The sequence below is a fragment of the Chrysoperla carnea genome, chromosome 3 (assembly GCF_905475395.1).
Source record: "Chrysoperla carnea chromosome 3, inChrCarn1.1, whole genome shotgun sequence".
Lineage (NCBI taxonomy): Eukaryota > Metazoa > Arthropoda > Insecta > Neuroptera > Chrysopidae > Chrysoperla > Chrysoperla carnea.
The window spans coordinates 2,756,188-2,780,526 of NC_058339.1; the positions used below are offsets into that span (position 1 = coordinate 2,756,188).

At 38.6% G+C, this 24,339-nt stretch overlaps 1 protein-coding gene across 1 annotated transcript; it reads right to left on the reverse strand.

The window, feature by feature from the left end:
* Window positions 1-22,331: 22,331 nt before the first annotated feature.
* On the reverse strand, window positions 22,332-23,003 carry LOC123294797 (mucin-3B-like). The gene has a single exon (XM_044875949.1). The coding sequence runs from the start codon at window positions 23,001-23,003 to the stop codon at window positions 22,332-22,334; it is 672 nt and encodes a 223-aa protein (XP_044731884.1).
* Window positions 23,004-24,339: the final 1,336 nt, after the last annotated feature.

Sequence of the window (24,339 nt, forward strand, 5' to 3'; positions counted from 1 at the left end):
CAAAGAGGAAAAGCAGCTATCTCTTCAGTAATGGCTACTTTGGCTAATTCCAAATGTATTTCTTGGGACTCTCGAATACAGCTTTACCAATCATGCGTATTAAATTCTCTACTCTATTGTGCTCCAATATGAAGTCTTCGGTATCTATCCCTAATTGAATCCGTCCAAGTGGGGTTTTTTAAGCAACTTCTTCAGCTGCCAAGGAATACACCAAACCATGTAGTACGTCTTGAAACAGGCATATCACCTTTGTCTCTTAAAGCAATCAAATCAGCTCTTTTTTGGTTGAAAAGAATTTTGCGCATGGACGACGAGCGATATCCAAAGTTATGCTACAAAAGGCTTCTAAACTTAACCAATACTTCCGAAACCGTCCCGATTAAGTTAAATTGGGTCTCTCAATTTAAAAACCTACTCGAATTAATTGACTCAGTAGACATTCTAAATAGCGATTTCATTTCGCAATCAAGAATAAGAACCACTCTTGAGAAATTTCAAAGATACTACGCGAAACAAGACATTGAAAGGGTGGCCTTGTCAACATATAACCCGTTATTTAGGGATCTTATAGCCACAGATGGATATCAGAACTATTTAAATTTTAACTGTCCTCTGTCTTTTATTCGAGTATTTGCACAACTCCGTACCTCGAACAAACAAATTTTGCGTGTTGTTTTCAGTAAAATCAGTTATGTTATAGATTTGGCTGCCACATGCACTCTTTGCAATTTAAATGTTCATGAAACTTTACATCATTTGTTGTTTGTTTGTCCTGTTTACAACTTTGAGCGTGACGGTTTTTTCAAGAAACTCAATTCTACGACTTGGGACTTGGAAGGTTTGTTATACGGTGAAACTATTTCACATATAAAAAAAGTTTTTTATTTTCTACAAACAATTCTCATTCTAGGTTTAGAATTTATATTTTTTTTTTTTTTCATTATGAATTAATATGATTGTATACTTTTATTGCTAATTTTTTTTTTTTCCAATCATTTTGATTATTTCTAGAATTTTTCTTTTTTCTGTTCTTTTGAGTTTGATTTTTTCTTTTTTTTCGTTTTTCTTACATATATTTTTGTGTGTTTTTTTTTGTTTTTTTTTTTTTTTTTTTGTTTAATGTCTAGGAATTCTTTGTAAAAGGTTGTAAAATCTTTAAACAAATAAATTTTATTATTATTATTATTATTATTATTATCTAAAGATAGCTCCGGAATGGCGACTGGATCCGGGAGATTTGTTACGTTTTTATTAATCACAAGGTCAATGCAAGTGGGGGTCATACCGTTCGTAGGATGGTGTGTCGGGTCTTTAGTGCTTTTTATGATTATGTCGTTGTCAACTGTGTATTTGTACAGTGTTCGTCCGTTAGTATTTGTCACATGATTATTCCATGTAGTGTGTCACCGACAACCAAGGCTTTGTTACCTATCCTTGATATAGCTTCTAGGTCCTTAGTTGTGAATTTGTTGCTGGGGGGAGGGGGGGTTGTACACTGCAATAATATTTAAGTTGTTTTGCAACTGAATGCTGATATTTTCTATTGATACTTTATCATTAATTTTTATTTTTTGAAACGGAATGCTATTTTTGATGATAATGGTTACACCTCCACCGTTGGCTGTTGGATATTCACGTAGTATCGTGAAGTTTTTAATTTTTATTTTTTCCGTTATTTTAGTTTCATTTACGATCATGAGGTCTAATTTTTTGTCTGAAATGAGTGATCTTAATTCACCAAGGTTTTGGTGTAGACCATTAGCATTCCAGGTTCCACATTTTATGGTGGACATTAAGCGGTGCTAAAGTATTTTTTACAAAAATTATTAAACGTAATAAATTTTTCTAATTCGTTTTTGCACATTCTCAGTTGGTGATTTAGTTCTTTACCATACGCAAACATCTTATCAATATCAATTATTTTATTCAACTTGTCAAACTCACCTACTAGGTTGAACATGTTGCGTGTTGTGTTTGGCTGTGTGGATTGGTGTGTATTTATTACAGTATTATGTCCATGAGCGTAGTCAGTGGGTGCTGCGATTTTGCGACAATTGTTGAGTTGTTACATTCCTTGTGAACGGGTTGCCCACACTCCACGGGTTCGTCTTAGGTATTGGTGCTGGAATATAATTTTATTGAATAGTTCTGATCGGCATATTCTTGGGCTTCTTGCGGCGCTCTATTTGTTCAATTTTCGCAATGTATATCGGACAATGTATATTTGTTTGTAATTTACACAGCGGAGCAGTTTTTGATTATCTTCGCTGTGTTCTTTGATTTTACAATCCCTGCTCCAATGTGGACCAGCATTTTGGGCTAATGGTTGTGCCATGCCCCCACTCCTGGCACCGGTGGCACTGGATAATGACCTTGGAGTTACGGTGTTTCTCCCAGGTTATTTTAATATTTGAGACATATCTCACATTTTTAATTAATTGCCGCAATGTTGTGTTTTGTTCCGTTATGACTATGTAGAGAGGCCTATACGTAGATTTCATTGCGTAGGCCTTTAGAATTTTGATGTTATGGACGTTTTCAATGTCCCCTTTTATTTCCTCCTCGCTAATATCACGCGGTAGTCCGGCCAATACAAACTCGTGATGTTTTGGTCTTTTTCAGTGTATGTGTGGAATTCCATTTCGGCCTGGTCGAGAGTATTTGTACTTCTTGTACGCCTCCAAGTCGTGAATAAAGAGGTTTGTTTTCTTTAATGTGTATTTCACATGAAAACCTTTTTTAATGTGCGCTTTTAGCTCATCCATAAAAGCCTTGTGGCTAGGTGGGGTACTGTGGATTACTATTGAGGGTGGTCTTCCCTCGTTATTCTGTTTCTATCAACAGTTTTTCCATTTTTAGAGGATTTGCCGTCGTCGTTTTGATTGGTGTTTTCGTCTGGAGTTGGGCCAATTGGGTCAAATCGATTTTTGGCAGGTATGTTTGACACTATTTTTTGTTGATTAAAGATTTTTTTAATATTTGGCACATTAATATTTCAATGAAAGTCCCTGCCACACTGTCCGTCACTTTTTCACTTGAGGCATTCATGTTTGTGGTTGCACTGTTTGGATCACTTTCTACGTTTGGAGTGGTCGACTGTTGTTCCTGTTGCTTAAGTTCGTCATTTTCTGGTTGAACTTTTAATAATTTTGATGAAATAGGTGAGCGACCAGGTCGCCCCCTTTTCTTCTCCGTCTCGGTACGCTCCTCCGTACTGTTCAGTTAGTTTATTTTATTTGTTTCACTAATACCCCAACAATTTTGGGTTCGTCACAATAATTTGTATTTTCGTATTTATAAACTGTGTATATTAAATTTAATATTTTTAAATGCGCAGAATATCAGCACGTCTGTTCAGTTCAATAGATGTACTATGAATCCGTGATCTGATACTGATACCACTGACCTACGGAGGCTCTTGGAAATGTGTACGTTATTTCAGTTTATGTCTTGGTACCAGCATTTGTCTTCCCTTTATAAAATATTAATTTGTGTTTGTCATTGGTATGCGAGTTTGACGATATCATGTGTCTAGTTAATTTGCTATTCATGATTGTTTTGGTATAAAATGTATTAGACTGCTTGAGCATCATATCCAGGTGGATCTGGATTTGCTTGGCAGCCACTTGGGCATTAAAGGAGTGGGTGTATATTGCTGTGTCATCCGCATATACAGCTGTTTTTGTTTTTGCAAAGAGTGGAATGTCGTTAATTAAATAATTGAACAGAGCCGGCCCAAGAACTGACCCTTGTGGTATCCAACTTTTTGGTTCTCTGAGTGCCGAGACACTATTGTTTATTTTCACACAAAAGTTCCTATTTTTCAAGTAATTGTCCAGTATTGTGATCAGGTACCGTGGGAAGTCATTTTTAATTAGCTTGTTTACTAAACCGTCGATATACACGGTATCAAATACCTTATCGATGTCCAGAAGGGCTACAGCAGTAACATTGTTTTTATTGTAGTTTGTAGCAATATCATTAGGGACGAGAACCGGTGATTTCAACGTGGTATGGTCTTACGTATTTTCGATCAGGTCACGTGTCCTGACGCGAGTTTAACATTTTTTACCCATTACAAAAATGTGTACAATACCGCTAAAGAAGTTTTCACTTCAAAAAATAAAGAAGTATAGCGATTTAAAAATTGATAAAAATTTTTTTATAACAATTGAAACCGTCTTAAATTTTTATAATTAGCTTAAAATTAAATAAAATAATACTGAAAATAAAGGCAGACTGTACTCTGCCATTTTGAGATGCATAAAAATTTTCGCAAATTAAAAATTTGTGTAACTTTGTTTATAACAATTGAAATTGTCTGCCTTTTAAGGTATTATCTCTGACTTGTACTTTTAAGTTACTTACGAAATAGCAGACTGTATACTGCCATGAAAAATACATCAAATTTCTTTACGAAATAAAAACGTTTGCTTATAGAAGTTTGCAACTTTTACCGTCAGCCAATTTCGTTAAATATTTTCAGTTTTCATGTAGTTATATATATTTGAAAGGCAAATTGTATAAAGTCATCAAAAAAATCAAAATTTTGTAACGATTTTGATATTAAAATCGGGTTAAAATTGTAGCGGATGCGCTTGATTCACTAAGTATTTAAAAAGTTAAAATACTTAAGAAAATATTAAAAAGTTCAGATAAAATTTAATCACGTGTTTATTTTATTTGAACGATGATACAAAAAAATAAAAAAGAAACAAAAAAAAAAAATAAAAGAAAAACTGATGCATACTTTTGTACATTCTTATATCGACTATATTCCGGATACGGAAACCCTCCGTTATATGTGTGAACAGTTAGAAGTTTTATGTTCTTAACGCTAGAGGGCAGCTATATTTAGCCGCATATTTTACCTACTTAATTTAACATCCCCCCCCTAGTTTAAAAAAAAACAACAACAACATGCTTTTAGTGATTAATGATACCCAAAGTGTGCAAAAATTTATTATGTTTATTTGCTCCCAGAGCTTTTGTAAGAATATCTGCAGGCATATTTTTTGTTTACAAATATTTCAAATCGACTTGTTTATTAGAAACAGCTTCCCTAATAAAGTGATGACGTATATCAATGTATTTTGTCCGTTTATGGAACACCGGATTATACGTTAATTTTTGTGCACCTTGGTTATCATTATACAAAGTTATACAATCAAAATAATCAGTAAATTTATAATACATAATAAGTTTCTTAGATAAATAGCTTCTATTGAAGCGTCTGCTATCGCCATATATTCGGCTTCTGTGCTTGATAGCGCAACTGGTTTTTGTTTACTACTTTCCCAGGAGATAACGCCCCTCGAAAGTTTATAACAAAAACCTGTGTATGACTTTCTGTCAAACAAATTGTTTCCCCAATCTGCATCCACAAAACCTGCTATTTCATCATTGCCTTTTTGATAAGTCAAACGATAATTAGAAGTTTTCTTCAAATATTTTAATACTCGTTTAGCACTTTTCCAATGAATTTCATCATGATTATTATTAAACTGGCTTAAATAACTTACGGCATATGAAATATCGGGTCTTGTCATGAGCGATAGGAACATTAAACTACTGATCAACAGCTGGTATGGAAATTTCATATTATTATTTTCACCCTTAGTTAATTTTAAATTACATCCATTGGTGTATCTACAGTTTTTGATTCATTTATATATTGCTCTTGATCTAAAGTGATTATGTTTTTGTCTTTATCTATATTAATATTAACCCCAAGACAACGTTTAGCTACCTAAATTCTATATTTTAAATTTTAATGCTAATTCTGACTTTAAAAACTGAGTTTCTTGATTGTTATTCGAAAATATAAAGAAATCGTCAACGTATAAGGCTATAACCGTTAATGAATTATATTTTTTTTTAAGAATACGCAAGGTTCAAAATTGGATTTGGTATACCCAATATCATTTAAAACATTTTCTACCTTTTGATACGAAATTTTAGAAGACTGTTTTAATCCATAAATGGCTCGGTTCAATTTTAAGCATTTGTTTTCCTGATTTTTTAATATACCGCCATGGTAGGCGGTCGTGGTGTGATTTGTTCTGCTTGTAGCCAAGTTATAAGTAGATACGATGACTCTATCGAATGTGGAAAGTGCGGAATTTCTTTCCATTTAAATTGTGTAGAAATTTCTATGGAAAATTATCGAAAGTTAGTGGACGAAAAGCTATTAAAATCGTGTAATTGTAAAAACTGTATCATAACCCCACTTACAGTGAATAGAAGTGTCGAGAAAAATGTACCTGAACCAATAATAAATGTTGGAACTCAAGTACCAACGGAACAAAATAACGCGGAAGAAAATTCAACAACAAATGTGATGTTATTGAAAGCGGAAAATACATTTTTAATGAAAGAAAATTTTCTACTAAAAAAGTTACTCGACGAAATGGAAGAGAAAAATCAGTTGCTTAGGGAACTGTTAAAAGGAAAAATAGAGGTAAATAAAGAAAATCTACCTACTAATATTGAAAAAAGTACTCCAGTTAGAGAAAAACAAACAAAAAAAACTAGCTTGAAGCCATCTGTCAAAGTTTCACAAAATAGTAGCAATATAGGCAAAGCCACTTACAGTGATGCACTAACAAATTGCATAAAAACACCAGAAAATGCAAACAGTCATGATATTGCAGAAACTAATCCAGTCACCTCTAGAGAAAAAATTAATGAGAGTGAAGAGTTCAAAACTGTAGAATACAAAAAATATAGAAATAAAAATAAAGAAAACACTGTTATGGGTACCAAAAAAGATTTAATTGCAACGGAAATGTCTGCAGGCTCAAAAATGGTTTGGGTATATATCGGAGGAGTGGAAAGTCAAAACACAGAGGAAAATGTGGTAAAATATATAAAGAAATATACAAACAGTGAAAAAGATATAAGTTGTGAAAAATTAGATACGAAAGGGAAAAATAAATCATTTAAAGTTGGAGTAGACGGGTCCCTTAAAGAACATCTTTATAACCCAGATTTTTGGCCAATAGGAGTTGTTGTTAGAAGATTCAATATGAATCAAAATTTTTTTCGAGAAAAACAAACAAATAAGCAACTCTGGGAAAATGAAGGTCAAACAAACCAGAGCCAATAATAATAAAGCTCTTGAATTAAAATTGATGCATCAAAAGACATATGAAGTAAACATTATGCACTTTAACATACAAGGTATAACCAACAAAACTCCACTTTTAGAATTGTATCTAAGTGAACTACAAATATCATTGGATCTAATGTGTATAACTGAACACTGGCTTGCACAAGAACAGTTGTCGATGTTATCTGTCAGCAATTTGGTTGTTAAATCTTCATTTAACAGAAGTATAAAAAAGAGAGGTGGAAGTTGTATTCTCATAAACCGAAGACTAAAAACAGAAAACTATAAAGAATTGGAAGCTTTGTCATCTGAAATGGACTTTGAATGTAGCGCTGTAAAAATAGAAGATTTAAATATTGTCATTATTTGTATATATAGAGCCCCGTCGGGAAACATTGAAATATTTTTTGCCCAATTGCAGAAGTGCTTAAATTGTGTATCCAATAAGAAAATATACAAGAAAGTGATGATATGTGGGGACTTCAATATCGACTTACTGCAAAAAGACAACAGTGCTAATACACTTCAAGAAATACTTATATCACATAACTTTCAAATAGTCATTAATGAGCCAACTCGAATTGCAAATAATAGTGCAACATGCATCGATAACTTTTTCATGAATTTTAACTATCGTGAAGTAAATATACACCATAATCCATTATCAGATCATACATTACAAATTCTCACGATAGATATACCTAAAAAGTTAAGCACCAAAGAATATTATGAAAGAAGAAATTTCTCTCAAAGCAACATAAAGCACTTTCAAGTATTATTGAATACGGAAACATGGGAAGAAGTCTTCCTTAAAGCAGATCCAAATAGTGCGCTAGATTCTTTTTACGAAGCATTTATGTACTACTTTGATATAGCATTTCCTTCAAAGATAGTCTTCCACAACTACAAAGAAAAAAATTCGTGGATAACGCCAGAAATAAAAGACCTATCTCGAAAAAAAAAGAGTTATGGAGAGAAATTAAATTTCATAGTTCACAACAGCCAGAACATATTATCGCAGAATTGAGAAGGCAGTACAATAATATTCGCAACCATCTTAAAACACGGATTAAAGACACAAAAACAGCTTACCACTGCAGCAAAATAAATAAATCTGAAAATAAGACGAAAGCTGCCTGGAACATTGTAAATAATCTCACCCAACCAGTACCAAGCAATAGGAAGGAAATAGAAACCATAATTGATAATGCAGGAAAAAAAATCACCAACATAGAAGATATTTCAAATACTTTCAACGATTATTTTATTAACGTTGCGAAAAATCTTGGGCTAGATAAACCAAATTTGAACACGAAGCTTAACAATGCAAATAACACATTGTATCTACTTCCTTGCAATGAAAAAGAATTGTTGGAGATCATTCTAAAAATAAAATGCAAAAAATCCTGTGGTTGGGATGAAATTCCAATCGAAACAATTAAACACAGCGCCACACATCTAGTAAAACCTTTGCTGGACATTATCAATAAAATGCTAAGTAGCGGTATTTTCCCTGACACACTTAAAAAGGCTATTGTAACACCTATATTCAAAGACAACGACCCCACGATGCTAAAAAATTACAGACCGATTTCGATACTACCTGCTATTTCAAAAATATTTGAAAAAGTATTGTACAACAGATTAATATTATTTCTGGAAAAATATCATATTATTTCTCCAGCACAGCATGGATTTACGAGGGAAAGAAGTATTGATCAAGCAATTTTCAAAGCACTTGCTGAAATTTATCAAGCACTAAATAATAAGGAAATAACGATTGCTTGCTTCTTAGATCTAAGCAAGGCCTTCGACTCATTAGATATTGATCTGTTGCTACACAAACTTGGTTTCTACGGAATAAGAGGTAAAGCTCTGGATCTTATAACATCGTATCTGACAAATAGGCAACAGTGTGTAAAACTGAATTACAATGTGGGAGGTAGACAAAAGCAAACACTTTCGGCTCTCAAGCAGATACAAAGAGGCGTACCGCAGGGATCCTTATTGGGACCTTTACTATTCATATTATACATAAATGATCTTCCACTAAGAACTGCAAACAAAACGATTCTATTCGCTGATGATACAACTGTTCTTTCTGATCCGAAGAAAACAAGATCCAATTCAAACGTTCCCGAGCATCTGCTAGGAGAACAATTAAAGAAAGTAAAAGAGAAAGTTGGCTTAATTTCACTTCTTCCATCACTCATACCACTCCAATGGCAACTGTATGGACAAAACTAAAACGAATAAGAGGTAACTATTCAAGTAGCCCAATTCCGTTACTGCCTGAAATAGATAACACCTCAACTCCTGAAAAACAAACCATCGCCGATCATATGGTCGAAACTTTTGCAGCCAATTCATCTGACACCAATTATCCAATTACCTTTCAGCGTCATAAAAACTCTATAACAAATGAGCCTGAGAATCTTAACTATAATATGGATCCAATAAATAACCCTTTCTTGTTAAATGAGCTCCACCACGCAATCAACACCTGCAAAAATTCAAGCCCTGGTCCGGATGGCATACCCAACATGCTCATTAAAAAACTTCCAAATATTTGGATATCTATTGGATATATATAACTATATATGGATAAATCAAATGCTTCCAGAACAATGGCGAGAGGCGATAGTTATTCCTGTACCCAAACCCAACAAAGATCATACTAAAGCTACAAACTATCGACCAATCTCGTTAACCTGCAATTTGAGTAAAATACTGGAAAAAATGGTTTGCAAAAGACTTAGATGGAGGTTGGAAAATGAAAATATGATCGCTCCTACTCAATTTGGTTCGCGAAATTTGAGATCGACCACTGATTTCCTAGTCAACCTGGAATCGGACATCTGTGATGCGCTAGCTATGAATGAGCATCTTCTCCTATTATCTCTGGATGTAGAAAAGGCCTATGAGATGGTGTGGGTTAGAAGAGTGATATCTAATTTAATTAAATTGGGCTTCAATGGTAATTTAATTGCATACATTTCCAATTTTATGTACCACCGTACAATAAGAGTCAAATTACGAAATACATTATCCAAAAAAATTGAATTACAAAATGGATTACCACAAGGTTCGGTTCTCAGCGTTGTATTGTTCCTAATAGCCATCAATGAAGCTCTTCAAATAACTAACGAACAAACCTTTTTAAAAGGAAAATTATTTGTAGACGATTTTTCACTTTCCATACGAGGAACCAATATTAATGTTACCATCAAAATGATGCAAAATGCTATCAACAAACTTCTGGATTGGTCCAGAACAAGCGGTTTCAAGTTCTCGAAGACTAAATCAGAATTCATGATATTCAAACGTGGCCATGATGTCCAACATAACACCCTTACCATTTATAACGAACCAATCAAAAAGGTGCAACAAATAAAGATTCTTGGTTTGATCTTTGACAACAAACTGACATGGATCCCACATATTAGGAATCTGAAAAGTGATTGCCAATCTAGACTTCGAATTCTAAAGGTTCTGTCTTCGAAGGACTATGGTGCTGACGCTAATATATTGTTATCCATTTACAAAGCCTTAATTAGAACAAAGTTAGACTATGCAGCCATAGTTTATGATTCCGCAAGTAATAACTCATTAAAAGCCTTGGACTCAGTTCAAAACACGGCGATACGTTTAGCTCTGGGAGCATTCCGTACTAGCCCGATTTCAAGCCTACAAGCGGAAGCAGATATCCCACCATTAAATCTACGAAGAAAAGAACTGTGCTTGGAATACGCTGCCACGATTGCTTCAACCCCAAATAATCCAGCCCACCGACAAATATTTAAAGATTTTTTGACGGAAGTTTTCAACATAAAACGATTGCCAAAGCCCCTCCGAATACGAATTCAACTATACAAGCAAGAACTGAATATAAATCTCCCTAACATCGTAACAAGAAGTCTTGGCCACTTTCCTCCTTGGCAACAGCTCAATATTAACATGGACTTAGGCATTAAGGAACATAGCAGAATCACAACTACAGCATCAATGTATAGATCACTTTTCCGTACAACCCAGCGGAAATATCAGAATTGTATTGAATATTTTACCGATGGTTCTGTATCCGAAAATCATGCGGGATTTGGTGTGGTTAACAATACTGGCACTCTCCGCTCTTCTCGTATCTATGATTTCTGCTCCATTTGGACGTGCGAATTAATGGCAATTATCTGTGCATTGAAAACAATCAAGGATGCGGATGCAAGTCACAATGTGATCTACTCAGATTCTATGTCAGCTCTTTAAAAATACCAACACAACATGCATCCCCTAATCCAATTGATCCATGTACTACTGGATGAATTAGCAACCCTCCACAAATCAGTTGCGTTTGTATGGGTTCCGGCTCACCAAGGTATAGAAGGAAACGAATTAGCTGACAAAGCGGCAAAGGATGCAATTCTTGTAGAGCTCGATACAAATATAGCAATCACCCACAAAGATGCTAAGAAGCTCATCAGATGCAAAATGAAATCACATTGGGACCAACAGTGGCGCAACTTAGGCGGAACTAAGCTGCACGAGATACGTGAGAGTGTTTTCGATTTGGTTCCCAACTTTAACAGGCGAAATCAAGTGCTGATCACCAGAATGAGAATTGGGCACACAAAACTCACCCACTCGTACCTAATAACGAAGACAAATCCAGAGGTATGCCAAAATTGTGGAGCCATACTGACCGTTCCACATATATTTGTGGAGTGTGAGAGCCTCCAACAACAACGGAGAGTCATTGGTTTGTCAAACAATCTCAAAGTAACATTCAACAATCAAGAACAATGTCTTCGAGCCATCTCATTACTGAAAAAAGAGAATTTATTAGATAAAATTTAGAAAATGTTTTGTAATTTATGATTTGTAAATAGTAGTCGTTAATGACCTCGACGTTAAAAAACGACTTTAAATAAATAAATAAAAAAAAAAAAAAAAAAACTGTTCTTTTTCACGGGAAAAGTGAAGAGGACGTTATGTCAAACATTGTTGAAACTTTTGACAGTTTAAACAATTGGTTTATGGATAACACTTTGAGTCTGAATGTAGACAAGACTAAGATATTGTGCATAAGAAACAACATCAAAGAAATAAAAATTTCAAAAATGTCAACAACACTAAAAGCATCACCATGTGTGAAGTTCTTAGGATTGTATATAGACAACAACCTGAACTATAGAGCACACATAGACCATCTGTCAAAGAAACTATCGAAACTAATTTATTTGTTATACAGGCTGAGAGACACTGTGTCCCGAGACATTGTTTTGCAAGTATATCACGCTCATATACATTCAAATATCAGATTCGGCATACTGTTTTGGGGAAACTCCCCCAACCTCATTAAAATACTAAAAATCCAAAAAAGGTGCCTGCGTGTAATAGTAAGAGCAAAACCAGACGAATCTGCAAGACCAATTTTCAAGAGCTTGGGTGTCCTAACAGTGGTTGACACGTTTATCCTGGAAGCAGCTTTGTTTGTTAAAAACAACCCAAACTTATTTCAGGACCATCAACTTGAACACGCCTACCACACAAGAAATAAAAACAACTTAGTAGTTATGCAAACCACACGAACTTATATTGATTCAGGTGTACTTAATACTTGTATTAGAATTTTCAATAAAATTCCTGCAGAAATAAAAAATTTAAACTCAAGACTGTTTAAAAAAGAATTAAAAAAGTTGCTGCTTGAGAAAAGCCATTATAATCTAAAAGAATTTATAATTTAAAGAATTTAATAAAATTTTAAATACTGTTGGTTATTACGAGTTTATTTCTAGCTGTTATTATTATATTATTATTGTTATATTATTTATTACAATTCTGTTATATTTGTTATTGTTATCATTTTTATTACCTTTTTATTGTTACCATTTCTGTTAATTTGTTATTGATACTATTTTGTTAATTTTCTGATCGTTATTTTTGCCTGTGTTAATTTTCATATTGTTACCTGTTATTGCTACCATTTTTGTTAAAAAGATATATAGTTACATGTAGTTTAATAGAATTCAAACGTGTAGTATACGCATTAAATGTACTCTGTACGATATTATTGAATAAAGTTCTATTATGATTTAAATTTGATATTAACGTATTCATGTCTGCCAAGGAGGGAGAGAGGATACAGGATTTACACTCCAGAGCCTCCCATCTCCTTGAGAGACATAAATCTTCACAAGGCAGCTACGTCTTTTGAAGAAAGTTCACTGACTTGTGGCCGTGTAGTCTGTACGTCCGTCAGTCCACGCGACGTCTGTTGGTCCGTCTGTTTTCCGAGTCGGTGGTACGTAAGTCTGTCTAATGTCCTGGTCAAGCAGGCTCCGTCCCTGCACCGCAGCGATGTGGAACCTACTAAAAGAAAAAAAATAGAAAAAGAAGAAAGAAACTTCAAGGGCTGTTACTTGAAGACAGTCTGATGCGATCTCAATGTACGAAGGGTGCCTATAATGACAGCCTTCTGCATAGAAGAGATAAGGTGACGAAGATGAGACCTGCAGACCGGAATTTGAGATAGATTCGTCTCGAGAGTTGGACGAATTCCGCCTAGGCAACCGATAATGAGGACAACCATTTTGACTGAGTAGCCAGGGTGTAGTTGTCGTAGTTCTTGTAAGAGATCAAGATATTTAGTCCGTTTTTGCTCCTCCTTCGTGACTATGTTCGTTTCTGCAGGCGCAGAGAACTCGATGACGTACATAGTCTTAGATAAGATATCCTGGAGCACTATATCAGGCTTAGTAGCAGAGAGCTGCCTGGTAGTTGGGAACGAGAAATTCCAGAAGATAATGCATTTCTCGTTCTTGACGACGGACTCGATCTCGCCCGGAGCATATGGTAGGACTGGCGTAGGGTCCACTTCATACTTGTGTCTCAAGAAGTAGTACAGCACGCGGAGGGCAGCGTTATGGCGATGTATGTAGGTGTTCGTGGCATAAGAAGGACATGCCGAGATGAGGTGCATCAGCGTCTCTGGCTGAGATTTGCACGCTCTGCACATAGTGTTGGAGACTGCTTGCTTATATACATACTTTTGGTGAGTTAGCGTCGCTATCACACCATCTTGGGCAGCGATGATAAAGCCTTCTGTTTCGGACTTGAGTCCAGCTGATCGGAGAAAAGAGAACGTAAGATCAACGGAAAGACTACAGGTGTCTAGATGACGGTAGAACATTTCCTGATGGTCACGATTCCGATGATCTTCGAAGAGGGAGCGTATTTCAGCTCGTTTTACAGCTGAACGAAGTCGAGATTTGGAGAGAAGGATCACGTTATCATCAAGATCACGATTAGACGGATCAAAAGCAAGGCCCAATTTAGACGCTGCATGTTGTGCTGCAGAGAACAAGAATGCTCCTTTACCCTGTAACTCATGATCGCGCACGAGTTTCATAAGAGGGTCAGAACTATTTATGACCTGACAAGCTATTCCTAAAACTACCCTATCATGTAGACATTCAACGGATAGGAGACCTCTACCTCCTTGCTGGCGTGGGAGGTAATTACGCGGTACAGAAGCACGTGGGTGCAAACTACGATTGACGTTCATGAGTTTGCGAGTGCCTCTATCAAGTTCCTTAAGCTCCTCTATTGTCCATTTGATGGAACCAAAAGAATAGAGAAGGATGGGTATTGCAAGCATATTAGTAGCACGGATCTTATGGATCCCAGACAATTCTGATTGCCAGATTTGTCGAAGACGGTGCCTATACCTGCCGCGAAGAGCTTCTTTGACAGTAGACACACTTTGAATGTGGTTTTCACCGACACCCAAATATGTGTAGAGCTCTTCTTCATCGAGATGTTTCACGATGCTTCCATCTGTGAGCTGCACGTCTGCATCGTAATCAGGGACACGACCCCTCTTACAATGAATGACGGCACATTTATCGAGTCCAAATTCCATGCCAATAGCCTTCGTGTACTGATGGACAGCTTTGAGAGCTTGAGATAGACTGCTCTCAGAAGAAGCATAAAGTTTCAGGTCATCCATATAGAATAGATGAGTTACCTGATGCTTCCTATCTGCCGGGGGACCACAACGGTAACCAGTTTCTTCTCGCAAGCGCAAGGAAAGGGGCATAAGGGAGATGCAGAATAAAAGCGGGCTAAGGCTGTCGCCTTGATAGACACCACGCTTATACGTTACCAGATCTGTTGAGACAGTACGTTTACCACATCTAATGGTAAATTTGGTCTTCCACAAAGGTAACAGCTCTTCGATGCATCTGATGATATCGGGGTGAATTTTCAAACATTTGAGCAGCACCAATATGAGTTGGTGAGAGGTAGTGTCAAATGCTTTCCTATAATCCACCCAGGCCATACTTAGGTCGCGCTGATACTGACGAGCGTCTTGACAGATACATCTGTCAACAAGAAGATTATCTTTGCAACCTGATATACCTCGTTTGGAGCCGCGTTGCTCGTATATCATCTGCCAAACCGGTTCTATGGTTGTGAGTATGCGTTCATTAAGAATGGAGGTGAACGCTTTGTACACGGTATTGAGACATGTAATCGGGCGATAATTGCTCGGAACTGAAAGGTCTCCTTTCTTGGGAATCAAAACTGTTCGTCCTTCCGCGAACCACGTTGGAAAGGTCCCGTACCCAAGGATGTATGAAGTAAAGTGCCTAGCTAGATGCGCGTGTGTGGAAGTTAAACGTTTCCACCAGAAGTTGGACACAGCATCCATGCCAGGCGCCGAATGATTCTTCTTGCCTTTGAAAGCAAGGGATACTTCATCAGCGGTAACAGATGTTAGGACCGCTTGTTCTGCTAGGCGCGCGTTGCAGAACCTTTCGAACAGTTTGATTGGTCTTATATTTTTATCTACATTGGTCGACTTTTCATATAAATCACGCCAGTAGCCATCGATTTGCTCTATCGAAGGTGGATTCTCGACGAGAGAAGGGGGTTTTGCAAATAAACGGGAAGGATTCGATACAAAGATCTTGTTCTCTCGAATACACTTCTCGCGTTTAACTAGCTTTTTTCGAGCGAGAGCTAGTGCACGTATCTTTTCAATGTTTCGCTGCTTGATAGTGAGCAGGATACCCTTGTTTAGTGTGTGGTGTTGGTGCCTGAGTTCACGCGCGAAGGCTCGCACCTTTGGGGTGAAGGGTTTACCAGCTTTCTGGTACTCTAACACACACTCGATACGTGATACCGTCTGTCGAAGAGGCGTCAACTTGGAGTCAAGTTGCTCTATACGCTTGCATGTTTTCTCCTCGGCTGTCTCAGTAGACTTGGGGGCAGGAGAAAGAGCACACATTGCAGCATAGACTGAGCTATCGATTTCGAGTAGGCTACTTGTGTGATTCAGATGATCGTCGACGATCTGGTTGATTAAAGCAAGGTCTTGTGCTTTGGCAAACGTTTTGCGGTACTTGGGACGTTTGCGTTTGGAAAGGTCATTATCGGTTTTGAACAGGATATTTTGAAACCGTTCTTTAAGCTCTTCCAAACGAGTGTTTGGTGGCTCAGCAGGAAGGATCGGAGTTTTCTCTACGTTGGCTTCCGTGGTCGAAGTGAGTGGCGTGGCTGTTTCCGCCGTTAACACAGGTAGTGCTGGGATATCTTCGGGTATCAGAGGCGTAGGTGGTGAAGTCTCTAACACAGGTGGTGGTGGGGTATTTTGACATACCCGATCCTGTGTCTCAGTATCAGATCTCTCACTTTCTAATACTGGCTCATCCTGAGATATTCCATCCTGCGTCTCAGCGACTAATGTCTCACGTGTAGAATGAACTACACCAATAGCAGCCGGCTCTATCTCATCACCTCGATTCACTTCCGCTTGCGTAGTCCTGCATCGTTTCTCAATTCCTGTTCGGGGTTTGTCAAATCCGGTTTTTTTGAGACGGGATACTTGATCGCGTAGATGTTGCGATTTCATATGGGAAAGTTCGGGATGCTTTTCGCACCAGAGGGTGTGCATCCTGCCCATATAGCCACGTCTAGATGGTTCACTTGCTTCGTAACAAGTGAGCAGGTCAGCCTTAAGTGCCTTCGTCCATTGAAAGCGCTGAAGACGACTGTTTTGTGTGCTCGCTCGACTTTCTTGAGAAGTGCCTTGAGATGGCTCTTCGTCGTCAGCGGCACGTCTAGTCTCCGGGACTAGCCTGGGATCCAAAGCCAAATTTGATTGCTCTCCCTCATATCCGTGGGAGCTACCCCCTATAGGTAAGGTAGAAGCGTCACCTGCAGGGGGGCGGGGTTCTGTAGGACTGGGTCGACTACTACCCGCCTGAGGACCGAAAAATCTGCTTCTCAAATTTGACATTTTTGGATTTGACTTGAGTCAGCACGGACCCACCTCGTTAGCCCATCACTTTGAGCGGAATTGATGGTTACCGGGTATGGCACGTGTCCTAGTGTTAGGCTCGGACGTGAGGTTAGGGATTGCCTGCCCTTATTATTATTATTATTATTATAATTATATTATTATTATAATAATAATAATAATAATAATAATAATAATAATAATAATAATAATAATAATAATAATAATAATAATAATAATAATAATAATAATAATAATAATAATAATAATAATAATAATAATAAGGGCAGGCAATCCCTAACCTCACGTCCGAGCCTAACAATAGGACACGTGCCATACCCGGTAACCATCAATCCCGCTCAAAGTGATGGGCTAACGAGGTGGGTCCGTGCTGACTCAGCGGAGCTAAATGAGTCAAATCCAAAAATGTCAAATTTGAGAAGCAGATTTTTCGGTCCTCAGGCGGGTAGTAGTCGACCCAGTCCTACAGAACCCCGCCCCCCTGCAGGTGACGCTTCTACCTTACCTATAGGGGGTAGCTCTCACGGATATGAGGGAGAGCAATCAAATTTGGCTTTGGATCCCAGGCTAGTCCCGGAGACTAGACGTGCCGCTGACGACGAAGAGCCATCTCAAGGCACTTCTCAAGAAAGTCGAGCGAGCACACAAAACAGTCGTCTTCAGCGCTTTCAATGGACGAAGGCACTTAAGGCTGACCTGCTCACTTGCTACGAAGCAAGTGAACCATCGAGACGTGGCTATATGGGCAGGATGCACACCCTCTGGTGCGAAAAGCATCCCGAACTTTCCCATATGAAATCGCAACATCTACGCGATCAAGTATCCCGTCTCAAAAAAACCGGATTTGACAAACCCCGAACAGGAATTGAGAAACGATGCAGGACTACGCAAGCGGAAGTAAATCGAGGGAATGAGATAGTGCCGGCTGCTACTGGTGTAGTTCATTCTACACGTGAGACATTAGTTGCTGAGACACAGGATGGAATATCTCAGGATGAGCCAGTATTAGAGAGTGAGAGATCTGATACTGAGACACAGGATCGGGTATGTCAAAATACCCCACCACCACCTGTGTTAGAGGCTTCACCACCTACGCCTCTGATACCCGGAGATATCCCAGCACTACCTGTGTTAACGGCGGAAACAGCCACGCCACTCACTTCGACCACGGAAGCGAACGTAGAGGAAACTCCGATCCTTCCTGCTGAGCCACCAAACACTCGTTTGGAAGAGCTTAAAGAACGGTTTCAAAATATCCTGTTCATAACCGATAATGACCTTTACAAACGCAAACGTCCAAAGTATCGCAAAACGTTTGCCAAAGCACAAGACCTTGCTTTAATCAACCAAATCGTCGACGATCATCTAAATCACACAAGTAGCCTACTCGAAATCGATAGCTCAGTCTATGCTGCAATGTGTGCTCTTTCTCCTGCCCCCAAGTCTACTGAGACAGCCGAGGAGAAAACACGCAAGCGTATAGAGCAACTTGACTCCAAGTTGACCCCTCTTCGACAGACGGTATCACGTATCGAGTGTGTGTTAGAGTACCAGAAAGCTGGTAAACCCTTCACCCCAAAGGTGCGAGCCTTCGCGCGTGAACTCAGGCACCAACACCACACACTAAACAAGGGTATCCTGCTCACTATCAAGCAGCGAAACATTGAAAAGATACGTGCACTAGCTCTCGCTCGGAAAAAGCTAGTTAAACGCGAGAAGTGTATTCGAGAGAACAAGATCTTTGTATCGAATCCTTCCCGTTTATTTGCAAAACCCCCTTCTCTCGTCGAGAATCCACCTTCGATAGAGCAAATCGATGGCTACTGGCGTGATTTATATGAAAAGTCGACTAGTGTAGATAAAAATATAAGACCAATCAAACTGTTCGAAAGGTTCTGCAACGCGCGCCTAGCAGAACAAGCGGTCCTAACATCTGTTACCGCTGATGAAGTATCCCTTGCTTTCAAAGGCAAGAAGAATCATTCGGCGCCTGGCATGGATGCTGTGTCCAACTTCTGGTGGAAACGTTTAACTTCCACACACGCACATCTTGCTAGGCACTTTACTTCATACATCCTTGGGTACGGGACCTTTCCAACGTGGTTCGCCGAAGGACGAACAGTTTTGATTCCCAAGAAAGGAGACCTTTCAGTTCCGAGCAATTACCGCCCGATTACATGTCTCAATGCCGTGTACAAAGCGTTCACCTCCATTCTTAATGAACGCATACTCACAACCATAAAACCGGTTTGGCAGATGATATACGAGCAACGCGGCTCCAAACGAGGTATATCAGGTTGCAAAGATAATCTTCTTGTTGACAGATGTATCTGTCAAGACGCCCGTCAGTATCAACGCGACCTGAGTATGGCCTGGGTGGATTATAGGAAAGCATTTGACACTACCTCTCACCAACTCATATTGGTGCTGCTCAAATGTTTGAAAATTCACCCCGATATCATCAGATGCATTGAAGAGCTGTTACCTTTGTGGAAGACCAAATTTACCATTAGATGTGGTAAACGTACTGCCTCAACAGATCTGGTAACGTATAAGCGTGGTGTCTATCAAGGCGACAGCCTTAGCCCGCTTTTATTCTGCATCTCCCTTATGCCCCTTTCCTTGCGCTTGCGAGAAGAAACTGGTTACCGTTGTGGTCCCCCGACAGATAGGAAGCATCAGGTAACTCATCTATTCTATATGGATGACCTGAAACTTTATGCTTCTTCTGAGAGCAGTCTATCTCAAGCTCTCAAAGCTGTCCATCAGTACACGAAGGCTATTGGCATGGAATTTGGACTCGATAAATGTGCCGTCATTCATTGTAAGAGGGGTCGTGTCCCTGATTACGATGCAGACGTGCAGCTCACAGATGGAAGCATCGTGAAACATCTCGATGAAGAAGAGCTCTACACATATTTGGGTGTCGGTGAAAACCACATTCAAAGTGTGTCTACTGTCAAGGAAGCTCTTCGCGGCAGGTATAGGCACCGTCTTCGACAAATCTGGCAATCAGAATTGTCTGGGATCCATAAGATCCGTGCTACTAATATGCTTGCAATACCCATCCTTCTCTATTCTTTTGGTTCCATCAAATGGACAATAGAGGAGCTTAAGGAACTTGACAGAGGCACTCGCAAACTCATGAACGTCAATCGTAGTTTGCACCCACGTGCTTCTGTACCGCGTAATTACCTCCCACGCCAGCAAGGAGGTAGAGGTCTCCTATCCGTTGAATGTCTACATGATAGGGTAGTTTTAGGAATAGCTTGTCAGGTCATAAACAGTTCAGACCCTCTTATGGAACTCGTGCGCGATCATGAGTTACAGGGTAGAGGAGCATTCTTGTTCTCTGCAGCACAACATGCAGCGTCTAAATTGGGCCTTGCTTTTGATCCGTCTAATCGTGATCTTGATGATAACGTGATCCTTCTCTCCAAATCTCGACTTCGTTTAGCTGTGAAACGAGCTGAAATACGCTCCCTCTTCGAAGATCATCGGAATCGTGACCATCAGGGGATGTTCTACCGTCATCTAGACACCTGTAGTCTTTCCGTTGATCTTACGTTCTCTTTTCTGCGATCAGCTGGACTGAAGTCCGAAACAGAAGGCTTTATCATCGCTGCCCAAGATGGTGTGATAGCGACGCTAACTCACCAAAAGTTTGTATGTAAAAAAGCAGTCTCCACCACTATGTGCAGAGCGTGCAAATCTCAGCCGGAGACGCTGATGCACCTCATCTCGGCATGCCCTTCTTATGCCACGAACACCTACATACATCGCCATAACGCTGCCCTCCGCGTGCTGTACTACTTCTTGAGACACAAGTATGAAGTGGACCCTACGCCAGTCCTACCATATGCTCCAGGCGAGATCGAGTCCGTCGTCAAAAACGAGAAATGCATTATCTTCTGGAATTTCTCGTTCCCAACTACCAGGCAGCTCTCTGCTACTAAGCCTGATATAGTGCTCCAGGATATCTTATCTAAGACTATGTACGTCATCGAGTTCTCTGCGCCTGCAGAAACGAACATAGTCACGAAGGAGGAGCAAAAACGGACTAAATATCTTGATCTCTTACAAGAACTACGACAACTACACCCTGGCTACTCAGTCAAAATGGTTGTCCTCATTATCGGTTGCCTAGGCGGAATTCGTCCCACTCTCGAGACGAATCTATCTCAAATTCCGGTCTGCAGGTCTCATCTTCGCCACCTTATCTCTTCTACGCAGAAGGCTGTCATTATAGGCACCCTTCGTACATTGAGATCGCATCAGACTGTCTTCAAGTAACAGCCCTTGAAGTTTCTTTTTTTTCTTTTTCATTTTCTATTTTTTAGTAGGTTCCACATCGCTGCGGTGCAGGGACGGAGCCTGCTTGACCAGGACATTAGACAGACTTACGTACCACCGACTCGGAAGACAGACGGACCAACGGACGTCGCGTGGACTGACGGACGTACAGACTACACGGCCACAAGTCAGTGAACTTTCTTCAAAAGACGTAGCTGCCTTGTGAAGATTTATGTCTCTCAAGGAGATGGGAGGCTCTGGGGTGTAAATCCTGTATCCTCTCTCCCTCCTTGGCAGGCATGAATTCGTTAATTTCAAATTTTAAATAATAATAATAATAATAATAATAATAATAATAATAATAATAATAATAATTATTATTATTATTATTATTATTATTATTATTATTATTATTGTCTCATCTATTTCATAGCAGGGCTGAGCCCGATTTAGTTTACCGCACGGACACAGTCAAGTGACGGTAAACTGTTTTTTCCTTGTTCTGGTCTGTCATGTGAACCGGAGAATGTGTGTGAGTGTGCGTGTATATTTGTGAGGGTATTTTTGTTCTTGTAGTGTGTATAAATGTATGTATGTTTATTGTGTTCAGCGACCTCGCCTTTTGGGCGATGTGTGTGGTGTTGTATTGTGTTGTGCTCGCTTTCGCGTTCGATGAGCGATTGGGACGTTCTCCGTCGGTTTTGAATAGTGTGCAATTTGGCCATGTGTGAGTCTTGTGAGTCTTACAATGGGTGAAGTGTTTTGTGTGAGGTTTTGATTTATTGGTGGTGGTACGTGTATGGGTGTTGTGGTTAATAAAGTTATACTATGTTGTGTTTCTTGTGAAGTGTTTTGTGTTTTGTTTGAGACATCTGATGGTCTTGATATTTGATCTTGTGTGAGGCTTGTTAACCGAGCAATGGGTGGTGTGTTATGTGTTTCGTTTCGATAAAGTGGGGGTGGTGCGTGTATGAGTGCTGTTGTAGTGTAAGTAATGATGTTGTGTTGTGATGAGTTTGTTTCTTGTGTATTGTTTTGTGTTTGGCTTGGAGAATGTGCTGATGTTGCGTGTGTGAGTGTTGTTGTAGATGTGCTGTGTTGTGTCGGGTATATTTCTTGCGTTATGTTTTGTGTGCGTAACTGTGTGTTGTGTGGGTGCTGGTGTGAAGTTTCCGTGTTTGGCATGAGTGTGTTTGCATTGGTCGGAGAGTATGTTGTGTTTGTTGTTGTTTGTTGAGCAGTGGTTAATGTTTGTGTTTGGAGAGTGCTGTGTCCCATAGAGAGAAACTTTCTCACTATACGGCAAGTATTAATTATAAATATATTATTATTATTATTATTATTATTATTATTATTATTATTATTATTATTATTATTATTATTATTATTATTATTATTATTATTATTATTATTATTATTATTATTATTATTATTATTATTATTATTATTATTATTATAAACCCCTCAGGCTGTTTCATGAAAACCGTTTCTTCAAGTTTCCCGTTTAAAAAGGCTGTAGTGACATTTAGTGACAAAAAATAATTTAATTCTAAAAAATTTTAAATAGAATGTTTCGATAAACAAATATTCTTGTAAAAAAAAAAAATGATAACACTAGAACACTATAAATATTTAGTAGGAAAGCGCACTTCTCGTCCTGAACGAGTTAGTTTTGGTTCTGGAACTTGATCGGTCACAAATATATCCGTAGGTAGGGAATTATCACTCTCACTTTCCAAAATGTAAGCGGGCTTCAGTCGATCAACACTAATATTGTCCCGTTTACCCTTATTGTCTATTGTGAAATATTTTTCATAGCGTTTGATTACGCGAAACGGTCCATTATATGGTGGTTGAAGTGGTTTTCGAACTCCATCGTACCGTACAAACACATATTCACACTGGTTTAGTTTGGGTTGCACTAATACTTTGGGATTCCCATGTGATGGGACAGTCTATGGTTTAAAATTGTGCATCGTATTTTTCAACTTGGTAATAAAGGTATCAGTATCACATTCGTTCGTTTTCTTGAGATTTAACAAAAAATTCACCAGGAAGTCTTATTGTCTGTCCGTAAAGCATTTCAGCTGGACACACTTTGAGATCACTTATAACAGCCGTTCGTAGACCGAGTAATACACTAGGAAGAACGTCTACCCACCGATCAGTGAGATGGTATTTCAATGCTGATTTCAATGAGCGATGCCACCGTTCGATTTTCCTGTTTGAAGCTGGGTGGTAAGCTGTTGTTCGAATATGTTTAACTCCAAGAAGCCTGGATAATGACGTGAAAAGTGTAGACTCAAATTGTCGTCCACGGTCAGTAGTTATCTTACAGGGTGTACCAAATCTACTGATCCATACCTCATAAATTACTTGTGCGACGGTCTCAGCTGTAATGTCAGAGACTGGAACGGCCTCTGGCCACCTTGAAAATCGATCTATCATAGTCACACAGTATCTGAATCCTTTTGATGGAGGTAACGGACCAATTATATCGATATTTAAATGCGTGAATCTTGTGTTAGGAATGCTAAATTCACCTAACGGGCTCTTGTTTTGTCTCCAAATTTTTGATTTTTGACACGATGTACAAGCTTGAGCCCATGCAGTA